The sequence below is a fragment of the Lissotriton vulgaris genome, chromosome 4_1 (genome assembly GCF_964263255.1).
Source record: "Lissotriton vulgaris chromosome 4_1, aLisVul1.2, whole genome shotgun sequence".
Classification (NCBI taxonomy): Eukaryota; Metazoa; Chordata; class Amphibia; order Caudata; family Salamandridae; genus Lissotriton; species Lissotriton vulgaris.
Window position 1 is genome coordinate 1,597,444,597 of NC_141691.1, and position 22,742 is coordinate 1,597,467,338.

Here is a 22,742-nt window from a genome sequence, read left to right on the forward strand (position 1 = left end):
CCTGGGTGGAGCGATAGGCGAGTGTCATTGCCTTAAACTCAATTCGTTTGTTCATGGGGAGCCAATGCAAGTCATGAAGGTAGGAGGAGATGGGGTGTCTCCGAGGGAGACCACCTATCAATCGAGCAGCAGCGTTTTGGGCGGTTTGAAGTTTATGACAGAGGCCAGCTGAGAGTCCCAAGTAAAGTCCATTGGCATAGTCCAAATGAGAGATGATCAACGCATGGACTATTGTCTTTCTATGGTCACTTGGAAGATAATTAATCAATTTTTTCAAGATTTTAATCTTAGAAAAACAGGCAGCTACAACTGATTGAACTTGACAGTTCAAGGATAGCTGTTTGTCCCAGCGAACTCCAAGATTCCTAACTGATTCTTTAGGGCTTGGAGCTGGGCTGAGGTCGACCGGCCACCAGATGTTAGAGTCGAGAGGAGACGGTTGGCTAAAAAAAAGCACTTCCGTCTTAGTTGCATTCAGTCTCAGGGAGTTGCGATCCATCCAGTTGGCAATGTCTCGAATGCAGGATTTAAGGGGATCAAAAGTGGTGGTAGTAGGGTTATCAAAAGTAAACAGTAATTGAATGTCATCCGCATAATATGTAGTTTTGATACCAGTTTTAGAGATCATCTCAGCTAACGGAGAAAAATAAACATTGAAAAGTAGGGGGCTTAATGAAGAGCCCTGCGGGACACCCCATTTCAATGGCTTAGGGGAAGACTTAAAAGGGGGAGTGTGTACTAATTGAGTGCGACCTGATAAGAAAGAGCTGATCCATTTGAGCACATTGCCCTGGATTCCAATGGATTTCAAATGATCCAGTAGGATTGGGTGAGAGACGGTGTCGAATGCTGCTGATAAATCCAGCAGCACCAACACCGCTCGAGATCCTCTATCTAGGGCCCAACGTACGGAGTCTGCCATCTCTATGAGGGCAGATTCCGTGCTGTATCCCTTACGGAAACCATGTTGGGAATCGCGGAAAAGATCATGGGTCTCAATGAAATTAGCAATTTGCTGATGTGCAAGCCGTTCAAGTATCTTAGCCGGTGCCGGGAGGAGGGATATTGGCCTGTAATTAACTGGATTACTAGGATCGGAATTGGCTTTTTTTTAAAGTGGGACAAGATAAGCTTGTTTCCATTCTTCTGGGTAATGACCTGTGCTGAGGGAGGTGTTCCATATTGTGTTAAGGTGGGGGTTGAGGAGAGGGGCCAAGGCTTTAAATTGTTTTACTGGCCAAGGATCCACTGGGGATCCAGATCTACATCTTAACAGCTCCTGTAAGGATGCCTCTTGAGATATAATATCAAAATCAGCGAGGATAGGACCAGACGTGGAGATTTCAGTGCAGTTCTCAAGGTGATAGGTATTATCACTGATGGGGAATGAGGCCTGTATCTGAACAATCTTGTCCTCAAAAAAATCGGACAGTTGGGAACAAAGTTCTTGAGAGGTAGGTTGTTGTCGAATTAAAGCCTGAGGGGCGGTGAAGGATCTAACAATAGAGAAAATTTCTTGTGGGGCATTGCTAGCTTTATTAATTCTCTCCGCTAGGAAACCTCTTTTGTGCTTAATAATTTGTTTTCGATAGTCTTTAAGGGCCTTACGGTATACCAGTTTACATTCTGCAGAATACCCAGATCTCCACCTCCTTTCCAGAGCTTTACAAAGTGATTTTTGTTGACGTAATTCGTCAGAGTATCAGGGGGCTGCAGGTTAGGCCCTGAAGGTCTTTATTGATCTGAGGGGGGCTAAAGTATCAATTGCATTAGTAATCCAGGTGTTCAGGTTGTTGATACAAGAGATCATCATCATTCTACCAATGAACACTCTCTATGTGCCACCATTGTTTATTTGAGACATGTATTCATGAATTTGCGAAAACACTTAGCTGAGCTGCCTTATGGTTTAGGGGAGTAATGCTTCACAATGCCTCAAAGTAGTTATGTGAGACAAGCACTAGTACAGCCTCAAAGAGGTATAGGACCCTTGGCAAAATGGTCATTTTTATAGTCTATATTACCCCCAAACCAGGACAGAAAAAGCAACAACAATAGTCAAAGATCTGCTTTTAGAAAGCAAAACAATTGGGGGTAGTTGGCTTTGTAAACGTTTGCTGGGTTTGGTGTGATGTTGACTCCTAGGTATTTGATGGAAGCTTTTGCCCTTTGAAAAGGAGTTTGATGCTTCACCACTGCGATTTCTGCCAGGTTAGCGTTAGGTTAAGTATTTCTGATTTTTCCATATTGATTTTGAAGCCAGAAACCATTTTATATTGGTCAACGTGAGATAGAAAAGTGCTTAGGGAAGTGGCAAGTAAAATTCAGGAAATCAGAATATCATCTGTAAATGAAGTGATTATATGCTCCTGCCCAGCGAAAAAGATGCCCTTTTTTCAAATTGCCTCTAATGTCTGCTGGAAATGGCTGCAGCAGGTGGCTAAGGTTTCATGTGTTTGGTTGGAATAATACTGAATTTGTTATCTTGAATCGTTTACATAATAAATTTAAAAAATGCATCCAAGTCACTAAAAAAATGCAAAGGTTAAAGTGTTGTTATAGTTCTGCGAACATGTTAGTTAAACTGAAATTTAAATGTTAGCTAAACTGAAATTGACTAGTTATTGTCAATTAAAGTAACTATAACTCACACCCTCGCCATGTACAATGTTGTCATCAACTATGTCATTTCACAAATTATCAGAGATGTGATCACTGATGTCATAGAACATGTTATGACAGATGTCAATCAATCAGGACTTTTAAAGCGTTCCTAATCATCCCAGTGGGATATCCAGGTGCTGGTGAGCTGTGTTGGTAAAAGAGCCAGGTCTTGAGCGCCAGCCTGAAGGTGGTCAGCGACAGGGCAGTGCATAGGTGGGAGGGAGTTCCAGGATCTGGTGGTGAGATAGGAGAAAGGGCCTCCTCTGTGTTGGGTGTGGCAGATTTGTGGTGTGTCTGCAAGGACGAGGTGTGCAGAGTGGAGGTTTCTCTTGGGTTGGTGAAAAGTCATATGGTGGCTTAAGTTGTGGGGTGTAGATGTAATATGTGAGGTCATCAGCAGTGCTTAGCGAGGGTGCAGCATATCAGCCTATATAAAGCACACCCATTGGCGTTATCAAAAAGTCACTACAATATTGTATCAATAACCATATTGTAAAGTATTACTTAAATGCACACATGGCATTGCATTCTTATAATTATCACAAAAATATTTGAAAATACTCCCAAAAATATCATTGCGTTTGAGTACTTCTCTAACACTCTCCAGGCAACAAAATGAGGCTTTAGAACCCAACCACAAGGTGTTCCTGCACTCCAACTGAACAGCATGTAGCTTCAGTTCAGAGTGCTTCTAAAATAATTATTCATTCTCCTGGGGTCACGCAGGCAATGACCCAGGAGACTTAGCTTTTTTAAAACTTTCCAGGAGGGGACTGCTTTGCTCCATGCAGCCACCACAACACACTTTTAAAATAGCTAGTCATGCCCTTGCCCTCCGTGGAGCACTTGAACAACTGGTATATTTAAAAACAAAGCCCATGGAGGGTATTAATGGACACTCCTGGAAGGATGCAGTGAATATATAATGAGCAGCTTTGCTGCTTCAAACCTGAAGCGATAAGACCACAACTACTGTAACAAAATATATTTTTGCTATATTCAGGATTCCTGCCGGAGTGTCAACAGCCCCAGCCTATGTTTTTTTAATGGCAGTGCGAGGAGCCCACTCCTGTGCTGCCCTTCCATTTTTCATTTTTTTTCATCCGTGTATGCCCCGGTCCCACCCAGTGCACCCACAACATTGAGAGCCTGTTATGCCACAGGGAGGAACACCATATCCCCATGGCCATGCTGGGCCCCCTGTCAGCACCCATCTGTGTGCCTGCTTGAGCTGGCTCAATTTCTTTGCTCCCCTAAAAAATTAACACATTGGGCCTGGATGAGAGATTCCTCAGGGCCTCGGGGAGGGGAGCTGAATGCTCCCAAAAGATTAACACCTCAGCCTTGGGGATAGGGTCCCAAGGACATTTAAATGGCTTGTGGCCACCCTTCCCACAAAGCAATGAAGCTCCGACTCCCTGGCCCACCCCTGAAGATGCATCTTTTGATAGGGGAGGGAGGTTAGTTTTTTCTATGGTACTATAGCTGTACCACTAAAAAAAAGAAAATTATTGGCCCTGTGGAGAGGACAATGCATAGAGTGTCAGGGTATCCCTATCTGCCGCACTGAGTACTAAAGTGGCTGCCATCTTTATTGATGTGGGGAATCCAATCAGGTCTTATCTTTTGATTTGCCGGACTCGAGCTGCTACCACAGTCAGATTTATACAAACATTTTGAACCTTAATTTCTCAAAAGCTACAGAATGAATTTAAACCAAATCACAAACAGCATCAGCATGTTTTCTAAGTAAAAATCTAGCTGTCTGCCAAATGTGGTTCATTTCCATTCAGCTGTCTTGGCTGTAGTGCTGTTCATATTTTCTCAGTGTCCGCTTGATGGATCTCAAAATTTACAGGAAGGAGCTGAGTTGGCCGAAATTATTTTTTGGGAATGTTTTATGAAGATTCGTCAAATGGAGCCAAAGTTATTTGCCGGCTAAAAAACAATTTCCTATGGACCTGCTATATACTTAGCCCTAACTATAACTACACAGTGGCAAATGTCATTGTATTATTTGAGGGCATAGCTGTTTTCTAAAAACAAAAGTTGACTGTTTTACTGCATCATGATGTAGTGTTCTTTAAAATGGTATGTCTTCAGCACTTTCCTAAATTGGATCAGTGTTTGGGCTGTCCTCATGGATATGGGTATATTTGGGTGCATAGATGGTGAAGACCTGTTGCCTTGTCTTTCCTTTTTAATGTGGAATCCGCAGAGAGTCATTGGCATTGGCGAACTTGTCATCCGCTGTGTCAGTCTTGATTTATTTATTTATTTATTTATTTTGAAAGTTTTATATAGCGCGAACAAGATCTTTGCAGATATCAGAGCGCTTTACAAGATACGGTGGTGATAGAGTAATACAATGTAATAGTTGAGGTAGTTCGGCAGTTACATAGTAGTTACATAGTTACATAGGTAGGTCAAAAAAACATGAGGTAGGTCACAGGTGAGGTAGTGTCGGTACAAGGTGCATAGTCAAACAGTTGTGCCAATAATATAAAGTACAAAAATAAGGAGCATATACTTGCTTAAGCGTGTTTAAAAAAATTTGGAGATAGCGTAAAGGAGGCTTTTAAGATGATGCAGCGGGTTTTGAAAATGGTGCTGGCTGGGAATGGAAGGCAGTCAAGTTCCATCAGGGTGGGGGTGATGTGGTGTATTTCTTCAGGCACTTCATGAGGCATGCTGCAGCATGCAAGAGACCGTTCAGTGGGGCAAATGTGGAGTCGGAGTAGCCCTGGAGTAGGGTGTTGCCACCATACAGAAGCAAGAGTATGGGAGCTTTAATGACAGTTGGGAACTCACTTTCTGGGAGGAATAGTTTCATTTTCTTTAAAAGACAGTGCTGGTACGAGGCCATCTTAGTTTTCAGTGGCATTGTGTCACTTGAAGGTGAAATAGGTGACCAAGATGAATATTAGAAATTTGGCACTGGGTGAAAATTGCAGTTCAAATCTATTTAGGATTGTGTTGCTGAACCAGCTTTTGGCTCATCTTAGTAAACAGCAGACATTCTATTTTGGGGGCAGAGCTTCAGTTGGATAGATAGGAAGAGATTGTGCACAATAGTGCCCAGTGAATCATCTGGGCTACCACTGTACCATAGTCAATAAACCATTACCTGTTTATGATATACAATATTTTTAAGCATAACTCCAGTAAATACAAGAAGCAAGTATAATATATTGTGGGTCATTATTGACTCTATTTGAAATAGGCAGATAATACTATGATTGACAAGGGGTAATTTATTTTTTACTAAAGCTCGTCTCCTTTATTTTGTATTTACTTCGCTATCTTCTTAGCTTACCTGTTTTTATCATGATTTCTAATTAATGGTACTATTATGTCATGGAATCATTTTTTGTTCTCTCTCACTAGCCTTAACTGAGGTTGTAGAGGACAGAGGCGTATGACATTCTTTTCTCAGTTCTTGTATTATCTGTTTATGATCATTGTGGTGGCAATTAATCCTACATTGATTTAATTGATAAAATGAATAATGCAATTTTTTATGAATAAAGGAATGACAGAGTGAACGAATAAACAAATGACAGGAAACCTAAAGATGCACTGTGAATTAAAAAGGTAACCTGGACCAAATATGAATGAATTAGATCACACATAAAGGAAATTCATATTCCTGAATAGATGCTGGAAAGATAGCATGCTTTCTGGAAGCTCAGTGGTTAGAATTAAGACAAGACTCAGAAGAAGAGAATTCCAGATTTTTGAGCTATGATAGGCCGATGCCCGACTCCCACAGTGAAACTACCACATGTTGAGAAGCTTGAAGAGGAAAGCAGTTGAAGAGTGAAGAAGGCAGGGGGTTGATAAAGCCACAAGGGATGAGGTTTTTTAAAAAAGCTGACAACGTTAATAGCTAATTGGTAAACACTCAACCATTTCAAGATGATGCTTTTGTAGACATTAAGACAGAGTAGGTCAAGGAAATGACTAGCCATGAACATCAAGGGATACCAGGAGGAGCGATGCTTCAGTGTTTTAAACAGTCTGAAGTTTTGCCACCTTATATTTGGAGAGCACCATGTATATGGAAATGTTTTTAATCCAATCAAGAAGATGCCACAACCTTTGCCACTGATTTCCACCAATCAGTGACGGGACCAAATGGAATCCCGCCAATCCTTTATAAACAAGACGTGAAAGGTTGGGCAGCAGCTCTCGAACCCCTTTTTTTGGAGATAAGACATTACAACATCCTGCCAAGCTCCTGGAAGGGTTCTATCATTTCTCCATTTTATAAGGCAGGAGACAAGGCTTCCCCTCAAAACTATCGATTGGTGGCCTTAATTGATAATGAGCCAAAGTATTTCGCAGGTATCCTCCTAGATGAGCTGTGGGCATGGGCCACAGAGAGATCCCTAATCCCGGTCAATCAGACAGGCTTTGCCAAATCAGTAGGTACTATGACCAATATTTTGACCATGGGCATGCTCATAGACAAGGCAGAATCGAATAAAATGCCCATCCATTTCTGCTTTATAGACTACAAGGCTGCCTTTGATCACATAAATCGGAACATTTTATGGTCTAAACTGAACGGTTGGGGAATATCGAGACCTCTGTTGGACCTGCTGATCAACCTTCATACAGAGACCTGAGTACAAATAAAGGAGGGGGATGGATCAGTTCTGTCTAGGCGTATACAGACCAACAAGGGCCTGAAACAAGGCTGTGTCCTCGCCCCCACTCTATTCAACCTGTTCTTAGGCGACCTTGTACCGATCCTAAACAGCTGCAACTCTCACGCTCCTAAGCTAGGAGGGCTCCAATTACCTTGTCTACTATATGCAGACGATATAGTCTTAATAAGCCACACAAAGGTAGGGCGTCAAATTCTCCTGAACGCAACACATAGCTACTCAAATGAAAATGAGCTGACAATAAATCTGTAGAAAACCCAGACGATGACCATCAGCAAGAACAAAAGAAAATCAACATCATGGTTCTGGAACAAGACAAGAATCGGTGACACTCCCATATACAAATATTTAGGAGTAAAGATTGATAGCAGCGGGCAGTTCTCCACTCAGAGATCGAGCACACGAGGAAAAGGGCTATCTTTGGCAATTTCACTGAAAACACTAAACAGCAAACTTTCTGGCCCCTCTCTTCTACCACTGGCACAAGTAATCTGCGCTAAACTCCTCCCAACAATCACCTACGGGAGTGAGGTACATAGAGGCAGGGACGCCAAGATCCTCGATAATACAATTACAGCTGCTTACAGAATTATTTTCAGCCTGCCTAAGCAAACCTCACCAGCACAAATCAGGCTAGAATTTGGCATCCAACAACAGCTCCTGGCAAGACAGGGGGCCTATATTTCAGCCTGGGACAAAGTGAGGAAATCCAAGCAAGGAACATTAAACGAGCATCTATGGACGGAGCTAGAGCAACATCCATCCTCACCAGCAGCCAAGTTCCTCACGGGCAGTCTGGCAAACACGGGATTAAAGCAGCTTTGGGACACCCCAGTAAACCATACAACACTTAAAAATCTGGTCAAGAAATCGATCAAACAACTATCGTGGGTTCAAGATAAGGCCGCCCTTTCTAAAAGAACACACGGCTGGATGACCCTGAACTCTTACTCAATGAAAGCACCTCAGAGCTACTTTGGTGTGGGTTACGCCAAATCCGTCAAAATGTGCTTCTTAAAGTATAGGTTGGTCTTGCTACCCTGTATTCAAAACTTCCCACGCTGGCTAAAAACCAAAGCTGGCTCCCTTTGTCGGTTATGCGGCTTAGCGCAAGAGGACATGCTGCACTTGATATGCTCCTGCGAGAAACTGCTGGACGAACGGAAATACCTGTTGAAACACGACTTCAATCGACGAGAGATACGCACACAAAGGAATGCAGTTCTTGCCTGTTTCTCATCCCAGGATCCTCAGTTGAACTGCAGTTTTGTATAATTTATGAAGGCAGTGGAAAAGAAGATGCCAAAAAACTAATCTCTAAGGGTTTCAATATAGCTGACTAAACATTACACCACCCACTGTCATGGCTGACTTCATGAGAAAATGAGGACACCGGGAAATCAAAAATATTTTATGACACAAAACTGCATCAACATTTTTAAAAACTAATCGCACAGGAAGATATCCTGTGCCTAATTAAACCGAGGAACTGTGACTGCGTTACACCGGTTTTTCCGAACATGTAGTTTTAAAAAAAAATCTTTTAATCTGTTTTGTACTGCAATGGTTTTAAGTAACTATGCTAAATAAAATTACTTACTTACTTACATCAGTGACGGGAGGTGGAGAATTTTCCATAAAAATTTATGGCAGAAAATACAGGAAGGAGAAATGCTAGTAATCTGTATTTAGGGACAAGTCTTAATCATCTAAAAAGGAGAGGTACCTCACAGTGGGAGATAGAACAGAATCATACCGATTTAGCATTTCTCACAGAAACCTGGGCTGATGCCTCCTTCGAACCTGATCTCTTAGAGGCGCTCCATGAAGGCTTTAAAATCCTCAGAAAAGACAGAGGAGGGGGCATAGCTCTTATAGCCAGAAATAGTTTTAAAACTTTAAACCAATATTACACAATACTGAGTGTGAAGCCACAAGTTTTAAAGTTGGATTTGATAGCCAGAACCCTTTTAATGACACACTGTACCGACCTCCCAAAACTAAAACCAACTTTCTAAATTCTATTGGTCAACTTCTGGAGAACAAAGCAGAAAAGTCCAATTACTCCATCTTGGGCGACTTCAACTTTCATTTAGAAAATAATGTAGACAGGGAAACCGAAGCCCTCCTAGATCATATGGCCAGTGCAGGATTTAGTCAATTGGTCAAAGGAGCCACACACTCGGCTGGGCACTGTTTAGGTGGATTTTTTGGGATCATCCCAACCTAGTTTGGACCAGAGCACTGCCACTAATCTGGTTGGATCATAAGGTGATCATGTTTGAAATTACCTTGCCACCTAAAAGGCCCCTAAACCCTCAAATAAAGTTAACAATGTTTGACCATGGACTAAAGTAAAGGCTAATGAGCTAAACAATGCATTCACCCATTCCTTACTGTCTGCCCCACATGACCTGGACGAGGCAGTGATAAGCTATCACTCCTGCGTGGACTCTGCATGCCAACAGCTGGCTCCACATACCACTCTGAGATCAGTCATGTAATTTCCGTCAGAACCGTGGTTCAATGACTCTCTGAGAACACATAAACAAAGTTGCATAAGATTAGAAAGGAAATGGAGGTTAGGCAGCGATGCCAAGATCAACATGAAATGCAGACTAGCATATAAAAACCTTATCCTGAAGGCAAAGTCTGCGTACTTCAAGGAAAAAATAGAAGAAGCCAGCCGTAGCCCCAGAACATTATTCTCTACCATTAAAAAACTCTCCAAACTCATACCCAAGATCATGAAAGTAGCCAAAAATTCTGCAATAAGCTAGCAGACTCATTCCAGCAAAAGGTTAAATAGGTCTTATATGCATTCTGGCCCCAATGTTCGTTGCCCCACAAGTATCCAGCTGATAGCTTCGGTCCTCACTCAAATCTAATGGCTCAGTTACACCTATTTTTCCCTCTTTTTCACCCATCACACTAGATCATATCATTAAATTAATCACTCTAGTAAAATCTGGGACTCCCCTCAACCCCGGTCCACCAAAAATTCTTCATTTAGTTCCCGATATATTAGCCTCTTCACTTCTGCCCATCTTTAATCGTATGATTTACTCAGGGCACTTTCCCATGGAATTGAAGAAAGCCTCCATATTGCCACTCCTAAAAAAATCGAATCTGGTACTTGGTCAATCTTTGCAAAGGGCCTTCCACTGCTATGGAACACTTTGCCACGCTTTAAGTAACTTTTGTTCCTTTTGAGCTAAAATCAAGTTTTTTGTTGTTGTAATCTGCAGATTATGTAGCAAATGCAGTAAACTGATTATGTGAAAACGCTGCTGCTGCAGAAACTCATAATTCTAGTGTCCCTGGCTTTAAGAGACTCAATCAATTAATGGCTGGGAAGAAGGCTGGTTTCTTTGACTTTCTGCACTACCACCACACCCTTTGCTTTCAGGCAGAGGCTCCTCAAAGTCAGTATTAACCATTCAGGGTCCGTGTTTTGTGAAAGCGGAGGCCATGGGGTGGCAGGTAGAAGCCCAGCGGGGTTGCATTCAGACACAGAGCCCTAATCCTCTTGAACCCTGGGGCCTCACAGCAATGGTCCAGGAGACCGAAGAAAAGGAGAGTGATTCATAGATATTGTCAAAGAGAAGGCCCAAACTAGGGAGCACTGTATGAAGCCTCATTTTTATGTTTACAAATGGCCAGATACATCTTCTTCAGAGAGATACCCCAAAGAAGGGGACAATATAGGTGTTTTTTTTTGCTGGTACTGCTGCCAATTTTTATTTTTTTATTTATGCATTTTTATATAGCGCAGACTTACCCGAAGGCGTCAGAGCGCTTCACAATAGGAACAGAACTGATACATGAGGAGAACATTACACGTGAACAGATTACAAAAGCAAACGTCAAGTTACATAAGGTGAAGTGACAATTGTGAGCACACAAAATACATGAGGTAGCAAAAGGTGCACAAGAGGAAAAAGTGACAATTGTGCAGGTTACAAGAGACAACAAAGTACAATTAGAGGTATAATACTGCCATATATGCTAGACACTCAGGCACAAGAACAAACGTTACGTAGGCAATGGTGGCACTTGTGCAAGTATCAAAGGCAAACAAAATGTGAGAGGTAGCAAACCGTGTGTGTATGTGCCAATTGTGTAAGTGGCAATGCTGGTTATCATTAAGGAGGCAGATGCAGCAGGACTGGGGCCCAGGGATTTGAGGGGCCCACTGCATCACAGTTATACCTGTCTACCTTTAAAAAAAAGGAGCATCAGAGCTTATTTTCCTTTCAAGCATTTGGACTGAGGTGATGAGCCGTCATGGTGGGGTAGGGGTAAAAGATGCAGAGGAGATAGCCTGCTACTCAGGACTACAGTTATCAATAGTGCATCAGGTGTAGTTACATTGGGGCCAATGAGTATCAGGGGCTCACAACATCCCAATTATGGGGAGCTGTTTGTTTGGGATTAAATATGTTTTGTGTGATGCATTTGCTGTTTTATAAGTCTCATATTTAGTGTAGTTCATAAGATATAGAAAAAGTATCAATGATATCATCTCATAGGCCCTGCTCCCTGCACGCAGCCATGTACCTCAAGCTCACCCAATCCTTGCCATAAAGTTTTGGAGGGAGGCCCGACTTCAAAACATTTTGCTTAGGGGGGGAGGGAGAGGGGGGGGGCTCAGAGTAAAAAAGTTTGAAGACCTCTGGTCTAAACTGTCATTTTATACTCAGACTATTCATACCACCTCCGCATATTTTTTTATTCTGAAAACTCTGAAAAAAGTACTCCTGTTCATCCCTTTTGATCTAAGGAAAACAGTTGTCACTGCATTAATTGCATCTAGGCTGGACTACTGTATGCCGTATTTACCAGTGCAACCAAGCGCAGCATACACAAACTACAGATGACCCTAAATGCTGCAGCAAGAGTCCTGTTTGGCCTTTCCCACTACGACTTGGTCTATAGTGCTCTCACGAAGTTACACTGGTTGCCAATTAGCAAACGTATTCAATTCAAAGCGCTGTGTATAGCTTACAAAGCCAAACATGGCATTGGCCCCAGGCAGCTGACGCAGTACTTTTAATCCTACATTCCAGCCAGACAACTCAGATCGGCAGATACTGGTAATATGATCATTCCCAATGCACACAAAGTAAAATGTAGAGGAAAAAGCTTTGTCTACACCACCACCAAATTTTGGAACTCCCTTCCTATTTCCCTAAAAAAAGAATCTAATCTGCCTAAAATCAGGAAGGCCCTAAAAACCTGGCTATTTTAGTACACTTCTTCCACAGTACCTCTGCCTGTATGCTTGTTTTCAGCGCCTAGATACCTTCGGGTATATGTAGCGCTATATATATCCTTCATTTCATTTCATTTCAGAATTGGAGAGCAAAGCTGTGTCATCTGTGCTGCAGAAACAGTGAACACTGAAGGAATTAATTAATGCACCCAAATGCAAGCTAAAGGAAGCCCACAGACAAGAAGTTGAACACAATAGTAATTTCTTTGATAAATGCTAAATTAGACAACATTCTTGTTAGTTGCATGTTTAAAAAACATACTTCTGACACCACATTTACAAAAAAAAAACTACTGTTAATAAGAGAGCATTTTGTATGTTGTTTAACATATATTAAATTATAAGGCAGAGTTAACATTAGCTAGTAGTCTCAGCAAATATCAAGTGAATAAATCAACACACCACACAAGTTAGTATTTCTTGGTAGTCTATTTGGAGCACAATTAATGCCATTAAATTTAGCATAGCCTTCTGTGGAGAATTTCCTACGAAGATTCATGTTAGTGAATGAGCAGAAAACTTTGAACGATATTAAGTTTACACGAATGCTAAAATATATCTTGACAATAATGTAAATAATCCTGAACAAAAATAAGTCACAGAAAAATTTGCATTTCTTAAACAAATGTGCAGCTTATTTGTTGTCAGAAAGCTTCCATTTTCATCATGTTTAAATGATTAGGCCTCCTATTTTTCCTCCTTTTTATTTCCTTCAAATGAACTATTTGCTTTCTTGAACTGCTAATATATTCCAATATTTAGCTGTAATAGGTGTCATTGTCATAAAATTTGCTGTTTCAAGAAAATATGTATTATTTCTTTATTTTCTCACACCATATGATTTCATCGTATTCGATCAAGTCACCTGCTATGTGTTATGATAAATAAAATGTTTAGTAGAATTAAGGGTTGTTAAAGAACATTTTTCTCATAATCTACCCAAGACATGCTAGATATTAATTTTTCATTTCATAGAGCAGTCCATTGTTAAACAAGGGGACACTGAATAGCTAAAAGAGTAGGTTTGCAAAGGTTCTCATGAGAACCTTCTTAAATGTATCTTTTTCGTAATATACAGTAGCTGCATTCAAATAACTTCATGTCAACATGGTCGTTTACCGTAGGAACCGAGAGGAGAGGCAACGGACCATCGGAAGTTTCTTCTTCAATGACTGGATATGACTTAAGCACCTGCTTTTTCAACATTTGTTTTGTGCCTTTCTATATAGTACCTGTTCCTATTTATAGAGTTATGGCATTCACTGCATTCTATGCACACCTACCCTGCCATGCCCCTTATCACTTTCTTGAATTACTGAATGCTACTACTAATGGTGCTTTTCTAGTTTTCCTTACCTTTCGGGGGGAGACTTTATTTCCATATGCCGAATCATAGCTACTGATGTGTTTAATTTCCTTCTACCTTGGATTGGTGGTTGCTACTGTGAGGGTACTCGTCTGAGTTTCGAGAACTGCTCTTAACGAGGAGTTCGCTCTCTTGCGACTATTAGCTTGATGCTTTGAATCCTTGCTCTTTTCTACAAGGAACTCCTTATGGGTTTCATGTTAGGTTAGGTCCTTTATATTAAGATAGGGACTATTTCCTTTATAGAACACACTGTTATTTTTTATGTTGCCTCTAACCAAATTTTTTCTTTATATTTGTGTAACTGGATATATCTGAGTAATCTGAATAAAAGGCAAAATTATTACTAATCTCTTAATGAGAAATAACACTTTTTAAACTTGACAAAATCTCTCAACATTCACTGAATTCTAAAACTGCTGTACGTTGATGAATTGTGCTCCATTCTAACACGGCAAAGATCTGTTGACCGAGAGATGGAATTGGAGTGGAATTGGAGATCTCTGTTGTAGTTAAAGGATTAAACTGTTTATAAATTTCCACGCTATCATTAGGCATTTGTCCAATCTCTGCAGAGGGTAGAAGCATAATGAATTAATAATTTTACACTTTGTTCAGAAAACCATGTATAATTAATAAGCTCAAATTTTAGAGTATTTAAAACTGACATCCAATAACCTAAGAGGAAGGAGCTAACGTCTCATATCTCTTTAGTTATTTGTAAGTTTTGCTTTCTTGGAAGCTACCAGTGTGGTGGATATATGTTGGTGGAGTATAGTATGATGATTCTGTGATTTGTTTTTTCACTGTCTTTTAGAAGGGCAAATATTACATGATGTTGATTTGTAATTTCCTAATTTATCTCTGTCCAGTTCTGAAAAAGTCTCAAAGAAACTCATCATCCTAATAAAATGCACACAAAAAAATGGATGTATCAAAAGTTAGTCATAAGTATAAAAACATATAGACTGTACAGTGCAGCATTTTAGGAAAATGTGATTTTTTTTCTGTGCACCGAATTGGAGTTTTAACAGTTTTTTGGTCAGGCTTGAAAGTGCAGGTGTCTGATGACATATTACCATGTCTATACCATGTAGAGTGGGCTCGTCCTCTGTTCTCAGGAGCATTTCTTTCTCCCCTCGTTTATTGGCGGTTTGATGTATCATTCCACCTCTGTAACAATGCATGAAGGACTATGTTACACCTCAAAAGTACACTAAAGCAGGTGCTTGTCACACAGAAAGCTTTTTTTTTAACTGCAGTTGTCTTTATTAATATTTTATATAGGACTCGAAAATCAATGAAAGGCTGAATGTGCCACTTTTTCGATGTATGAAGTAAAATGCATTGAAGGTGCAGATATTGTACTGCAAGATTTAAAGTATCCTGTGCCAAATATTGCATTCTTGACACATTGTGCCTGTTTGAGTAAGCCATTCGAAATGAAGCATTTGGATGTATATTTTGATTCCCCTTTTGGTACAGGCCCAGAAACAACTATGTAACATAGTTATCTTAAGTTCTATGAAGTATTTAAGCAATTCACCGGATCACAACAATTACATTTTCCAATATCAAAGTATTAGAAAACAGTTGGACTGAATGTGTTTGATGGCTTTTTCTAATCTGATTCTAAAAGGCTGAGGATAATGCATTTTTTCAATAGCAGTTTGTATTTGCTTCTGCAAGATGTTTGCACTTGGATTACTACTCCCCTAAATGCTCCTATTTCTATTTCTTTATAGGCATTGCAATATCAGACGAACTGGAACAGGTAAGACATCTATTTTTCAGGCAGATTTACAAATAACATACTAGGTGGTCTCCACACAAGACAGAGTGTGGTGAAGAGGGGCTGGTGTCTTTTCCTACATTGTGTAAATATGTTTTCCAGCATAATTGCTATAATACTTTTCTACTATCACAGTGAGTCAGAACCTGGTCTACTTCAGCCCAACGCACAATGGACACTTACTTTTATATTTCCTTTTGAATTTTTTTATCAAATATGTTGTCAGCCACTGTTTTGTGTGTTGGTGTTTTCTATGAAATCAGTAATTGGTGCAGAACAACAATAACTGTTATTCACCATTTTACAAGGGAGAAGTTCCATTTGTACAGTAATTTTACATCCTGATGTTACCGATTCCCTCATATTAAAATTGATTCCAGGCGCAGAATGTACAGACCTCCCTCAATTCTCAAAATGACGGCCTAAGAAATCACCAAGGCCTGACTTCTTGTATGGAGCATAACATCCCCTCATAAAACGCTTGTGTGGAGCCTTTGTGTGTGCAGACAGTGAAGTATTAGTATTGGGACTGAGACGATGATCTGTTTCCAAATCACATGAGGATGAGTCAGTATCGCATGTAATTAGTAAAACCCTCTGTAGAAGCCGGTAGCTGGAGCCACTTTGGCTGCATTCTTGCCACCCTCTGCTCGGTAGCCTAACTATCTCATTATGACTTTTTGACACTGCCAATCCAACAGGCGTCAATACCTGAGTGCATTGGATTGGTTGTACACAGCATGCACCTATACTACACGACTGCAACTTGGATAGCAGACAGAATTCCTTGAACAGAAGTAGCCTTCACCACCAAATGATTTCAAAAGCTAATCAGCAATTTGCTACTCATAAGTTAACCTTTATTTTGCGTATAGAAAACAACCCAGCTACATATCTACTGATGACACAGCTCATAATACTTCCTGTAGTTAACCATCTAGAGGTGTTTGATGATATGAAGCTCATGGAACTCATGGTTCTATTTCAAATATTGTGATACATTTTAGGCTCCATAGCAGTTATACAGGATACACAAGTGCTTCACAGATTAAAATTGTAATAATCATGAAGAGAGCAAATGCTAACATTGTGATCTCCACAAACTTGTTTGAGGAAACCATCCACTTCCTAAATAATTCACACAGATCCTTTTCGTAAGGAAATATGTTGTTAGTGTTCTGACATCTTGTTTGTGATACTAAAGCATGGCAACATTTGTTAGTCACAATCCTAGACCCAGTGGTGTATGGGTGGTCTTTAGGTCTATGAATATAAACTGTATTTAATTCAACCTACGACCCCTTAAGCTACACCTGCAGGCTAGAGGAGCACGGTTAGAGGAACACCTATTACTCCATCTCTTAATCTGGTTCCTTCACTCACCCTCTTTATGATCCCACACTCACTCACTTTCACCCCCACACCACTTACTGGTGATACTCCCCTTTCTTTGCTCTGCTGTCCCTCTTTGCATTACCTTGTGCCTTAGGTGTCGGTAACTAGTGCTTCTTATTGTGAGTGTTGAGGTAGAAGCAAGTGGCTAAGAGGGGGGCCCAGCCCAGCCTTGTCCAGCTGCAGAAGGGCCTGGTTTTGGCCCGGTTTTAAGCCAGGCACTTGCCTGGGTGCGTCACACGCAGGTTGTGAGCCTGCGGAGCCTGGCGCTCGAAACTGTGCTTGGCCGGTCATTGGTTGCCTTCCTTCTGGGCTCATGCTGACAGCTCGAAGCTGTAGTCCCTGTAGGGGCCCATTTTGAGAAGCAAGTATGGCCGGAAAAGGTTGAAGCATGGTTTTCAGCAAGTGAGGAGCTGCGAAAGAGAGACAGAAAGGAAGTGAATAAGAGGAAGAAAGAGAAGGGGGGCAGCTGATAGCGGCAGACTGGAAAAAGTGGACACTTCAACCACTGTTCTTACCTTAATACACCTGCTGGGCTCCTAGGGACTCCCACGCGCAACAGAATCAGGCTGCAGAGTAGGCGAACCAGTCCTTGCCTTGGACGTTCCTGACTCCGCCTCTCTCGAGCTCCAGACGCCAGCACTCCGTGTCTAGTGGGCCCACGCCAAGGCAAATGCAGGGATTCAAAAGTGAAGAAAAAAAACAACAGCATCATTGGTCCATTCTCTCTGGGGCAGGCCAGAAACAGGGTCTTTGTAAGTAGCGCATTCGCGCTATGAATGATTGATGGCCCTGATTGTTACAGACATCTGTGGGCGCCGTGGAAACCACAAACTTTGCGCACACAAGGGCAAATGTCCCAACTTCCTTTTTCCCCCGTAGCCCTTTTGCTGTCCTAGATGGCTGCCTAGTCTTGCGTAATGGAAGAAATAGCCCTGGGTGGAGCCTTCCTTTGTTTTGCCAAATAACCTCTGTTTCGATAGTTTCTTTGTAAATCGGGCCTTGCAGCTCGCTCGCTGAGGAGCAGGCAGCGGTACTGATGAAATGCGTGGGAAGCCCTCCAGCACCAGGGGGATTGCTGACCCACCGAGTCCTCTGACTGGCCACAGAAGAAACAAGTACATACTCTCTCTACCAACTTCTGGCTCTAAAGCCGGCAAAAGTAGAAATAAACGCAGCACCATCTTAGTCATGCTTGAAGAAGTATAGGGGCCTTTATTTGTAGATGAATTAGTGGCATCGCTTTCACCTGGTTCTAAAGCCACTACCTTCAGACGAAGCTGTATTCAGTTTGCAAATATCCAGGCCTCACAGAAGATCATTCGCATCCCTTCATTTCCTTGTTTGCATTTTTTGCAATAGATGTTGCCCCTGTGTCTAGGCTTCATTCATAAAGCGATGTTGCAGAGCGCGTGTTTCGTTCCCAGGAATAAGAATCCACTCCAGTGTGAGTGAAAAACAGGAAAGTGTGCTAAATATAATGTTCCGTGTTTTTATGGAATGGACATTGCTTCAGAGAAACAAAACCAACCGTACCTGTGTTACAGACAGGGTCGGATTGGGATCACAATTTGGCCCGGGCACTGACGAAAAAAGTGGCCCACGTTCAAGGGGTGTGGCATACATTTAAGGGGCGTGGTCTACAGTTAAGGGGCGTGGCCCACATTCAAGGGGCATGCCCTTTCATGAAACACTATTTGGTTACTCTTTGAGGTCTAATTCTGAAGAGAAGAAGGGTCCACACAGCAGGTAGGTGGAACTACAACTTTATTCCACGTCCAGTCACAGCAACTCCCCGGCAGCAACTGCCAAGGAAAGAATCAAACAAGTGTTCCACGCAGGGAACATTCTACAGCAACTGCCAAGGAAAGAATCAAACAAGTGTTCCACGCAGGGAACATTCTACATAGAATGCGAGGAGAGGGAGAAGTCCCAACAAATTTGTAGAGAAATATTTAGTAAATTAAGCCTTTTAAAGCTTACAGAGCAAGTAACATTGGTAAAGACTAGGAGCACTGCAGGTCTGATAACTGAATACTTACATGCAGTCTTAACGCCCTGCACAAGGTCGTTAGATACTCTTTCCCAACCAGCTAATCATCACATAAATCAGAAATCTAGTACAAAGTCAAGGAGAAAGGGTAAGACTGGAATCTCTGGGAACAGAACATGTAATAAAAAAGTAAGAATTCACAAATGAGGAAAAGGCAGTCTGGGGTGTAAAGAATGCTGAAAAAATGTATCTGTACAATCTAGTCATAAATTTATTTCACAGCCAGCAAGTGATGTCTACATACAAAAACACAGTTTTATTCACATCTGTTGCTGCCTTCAAGTCTGGGCCATGAGGAGACTGAGGATTACTCAATTAACCATGAAAATGATATAAAATCTGCAAAAAGGAATTCTAACCTGAACATGCTAGAAAAGTTAATTCTTCTGCACAGAGAAAGAAGTGCCAAGTTTGCAAATTTTGCTTAGGCCTCGAACAAGGCCTAGCATAGAATGAGGCTAAACAGCTCTCTTTTGAGAAATCACATTACACAAAGTCTTAGACACTGAAATCAACACACAAACATGTTGCCACATTCTGGCCTAGGACCTAAAATAGAGTGCAGTCAGACCTACACACTACAAACAAAACCTAACCAAAACTTACTAATTAATATTTTTGGCATACAGAGAAATATGCCCCTTGTCTGCATTTTGGATGAGGCCTTTAAAATAAAGTTACATTATTAACTGGCACACAAATGAATCAGTAAATTGTGCAAAGAAATGGTAAACAAAGTGATTCCTACCGGTTCCTTCTTGCTTCAGAGGAAGTGATCGACTAGCAACACATTGCATTTCTGGGTGCTGGATGTGGCAAGTCAAGTAAACCTTTGAGGAAGACCTACTGCACTGAGTCTAGTGCAGTATTTTCTGGATTCAGTGGGATGACAATTGAGGCACACTCGATGTAGCTTTGAGTACTGCTTTACTCAGCCTACTTTGGTCAGCCCTGTGGAGAGTGGAATGCCAAGGGGATTAGATGGGCCCTCTTGAGTTAGAGCTTGGCAGTGTGGTGCATCTGGTTACAAGAGTAACCAAATAGAAAAGGCAGGGTGAACACTCTGTAGTTCTGTATGGGAGTGTCAGGACTAGGGTGACCAACTGGCATGGGTGCAAATTCAGGATGGGGAGTGTAAAAATTCAGGACAAATGGTTAAAATTCAGAACAAACCTTCTGGACAAAAGGTACGTTTTACAGACCCATCAGAGGAGGTTGCGCATTATTATGTAAGTAAGTAAATAGACCACCATTTAAGCACTAGTCAAAATAAGTTTATATCAGGTTGAACCAATCGTGTACTTCACGTTTTTTCAGTATGCACGCAGCTTTGATCAACTGTGCAGGTCTTTTTGTGATATTTCATATGATAATAATCTATATATATGGTTACAGCACAGGGTTGTCCAGTCTGATATTTTGTTTACAATTCATGGTTCGGAGCAGGCATGTTTGGTGAGAGAAATGGTCGGGAAGATCTGCTTGGATAGTCATTGTGAGATGTAAAGTGGCAAACATAAGATGCCGCTAATCCAGATCCAAACATATTCAACCATTTGCAAACCTATCCATCATGTATTCTTCCATCCATCATTTCACTCATCCTTCCCTCCATCCACCCTTTTACTCATCCACCCATTATCCACCCATTCATCCACTCTTCCACCCATCCATCCATTCACTCATCCATCCATTTACCCTTTCACCCACCCAGCCACCCTTTCACTTACTCATCCATCCACCAAGTCACTCACCCTTAGACACAGTCACCCTTTCAGTCATCCACACATCCATCCTCACTTTTTCTCCCCATCCACCCTTTCACCCAATCCATCTCTTCACTCATCCATCTAGCCATTTGCCCTCTCACCCATCCAGCCATCCTTTCACTTTCTTATCCATCCACCCAGTCACTCATCCTTCCACCTATTCACCCTTTCAGCCATCCATTTTCCCTTTCTCTCTCCATCGACCCTTTCACTTAGCCATCCATCCTTCCATCCATCCACCCAACTATACATCTACTCATCCATCCATCGATTGACCCTATCACTCATCCATCCTTTCAATCATCCATCCATCTTTTCTCTCATCCATCCTTTCACTCCTTCACTCATCTATCCAATCTTTTGCCCATGTACCCTCCCTTTCACTCACTCATCCATCCTTACGGCCACCCTTTCACACATCTGTTCATCTATTCACACTTTCACTTATCAATTAATCAATCCATCCATCATTTCACTCATCCATCTACCCATTCTCTCTCATCATCCATCCATTCACCCTTTCATTCATCCATACACCCTTTCACTGATCCATCCAGCCATCCCTTCACTTACTCTCTCACCCATCTTTTCACAATAATTGTGAGCTGAGCCTTTGTACGCAGAGTTGCAGACAGAAGAGACTCATCAGGAACTCACCCCTCGCTGTAGTTCCTAAAGCAAAGGGAGGCGTTCAAGATGCCCCTGCACATAGTCAATCTGAAACCTTGGAAGTCATGCATGATGCACAGTGCCAGGCCCTGAGGTGTCTGTGACATGGTGTTGTTTCCAGGGCTTTAAGTGGGATGACAAAACTGAGGGGTCTCTCCAAAGGGGGTGTTCAATGTAATTATGGGCGTAGCTTAAAACACCTAAGCTACAAATCTGTGCTTAGCATAGTGTGCCGCCCGACTGGTATTTTGCTGCTTCTGTCATTGCGTTCAGATATATAATACAGCAAGTAATGTTACACCTACAACAAGCCAGAACTGTAGGCTTTGTCAATGGTTGATAGTTGCATAAAATAGAAAAGCTGCAACCATGACTTCCTTGAATGTAATATTGAAAATGCATCAGTTCTAAAATGATGACACCGAGAAAGAACTATAACCCTTTTTATAAAAACTTCTTGCAATGAGGGGGGGGGGGGGGTGGCGGGGGGGGGGCTAAGGTGAAGGTTGTGCGCTTTCAAAACATCACCTGGCCCCCACAGCCAGACCCATTCTTCCTCGCCCACTGTGCCCTGAATGTGAGGGGCTGTGGGCGAGGTGTTAAGACTATCACTGTTTCCACCGCGGCGTGGGCCCCAGGGGGGCCATGGTGAAAATGGCTCAAAAGGCCTGAGAAACACCTGGCCCCCAGGGAGGCAGATTCTTGTAAACAATCACCCCCTCCCCAGCCACCCGCAGCGTGATTGCTTTGCAGGGCAGGGGGTGCAGTAGAGGCCACAGCTGATAATCGCTGTGTGGCCTGCACAGTGAAGCGCTTTCATTTCTGTCTCTGTCTCTGTGCTGTGGGCCGTCTCTTTTCTCCCATTTCCCAGTCGACAGAGAGCAGACAGCAGAGAGCACTCTCTGTGGACTGGGAAAGGGGAGAAAAAAAACGGCCCACAGAGGGCACTGAAACAGCGGCCCTTCGGCCGATTCCCGAATGCCCGCAGTGCCAATCCGCTCCTGGTTACAGAATCAAAAACAGATTGATAATATTGCCAGGTAGAGACACTCTGGCGTCCTTTGTGCTTTTTAAGAGAGACACACTTTT

At 41.9% G+C, this 22,742-nt stretch overlaps 1 protein-coding gene across 1 annotated transcript in view; it reads left to right on the forward strand.

Annotated features, from left to right (window-relative positions):
- Positions 1-22,742, forward strand: part of C4_1H8orf34 (chromosome 4_1 C8orf34 homolog) — a 984,673-nt gene that overhangs the window by 326,889 nt on the left and 635,042 nt on the right. Inside the window, exon 5 of the mRNA XM_086965849.1 lies at positions 15,724-15,752. Within this exon, the coding sequence (XP_086821975.1) occupies positions 15,724-15,752 (29 nt within the window). The remainder of the gene's footprint in view (positions 1-15,723; positions 15,753-22,742) is intronic.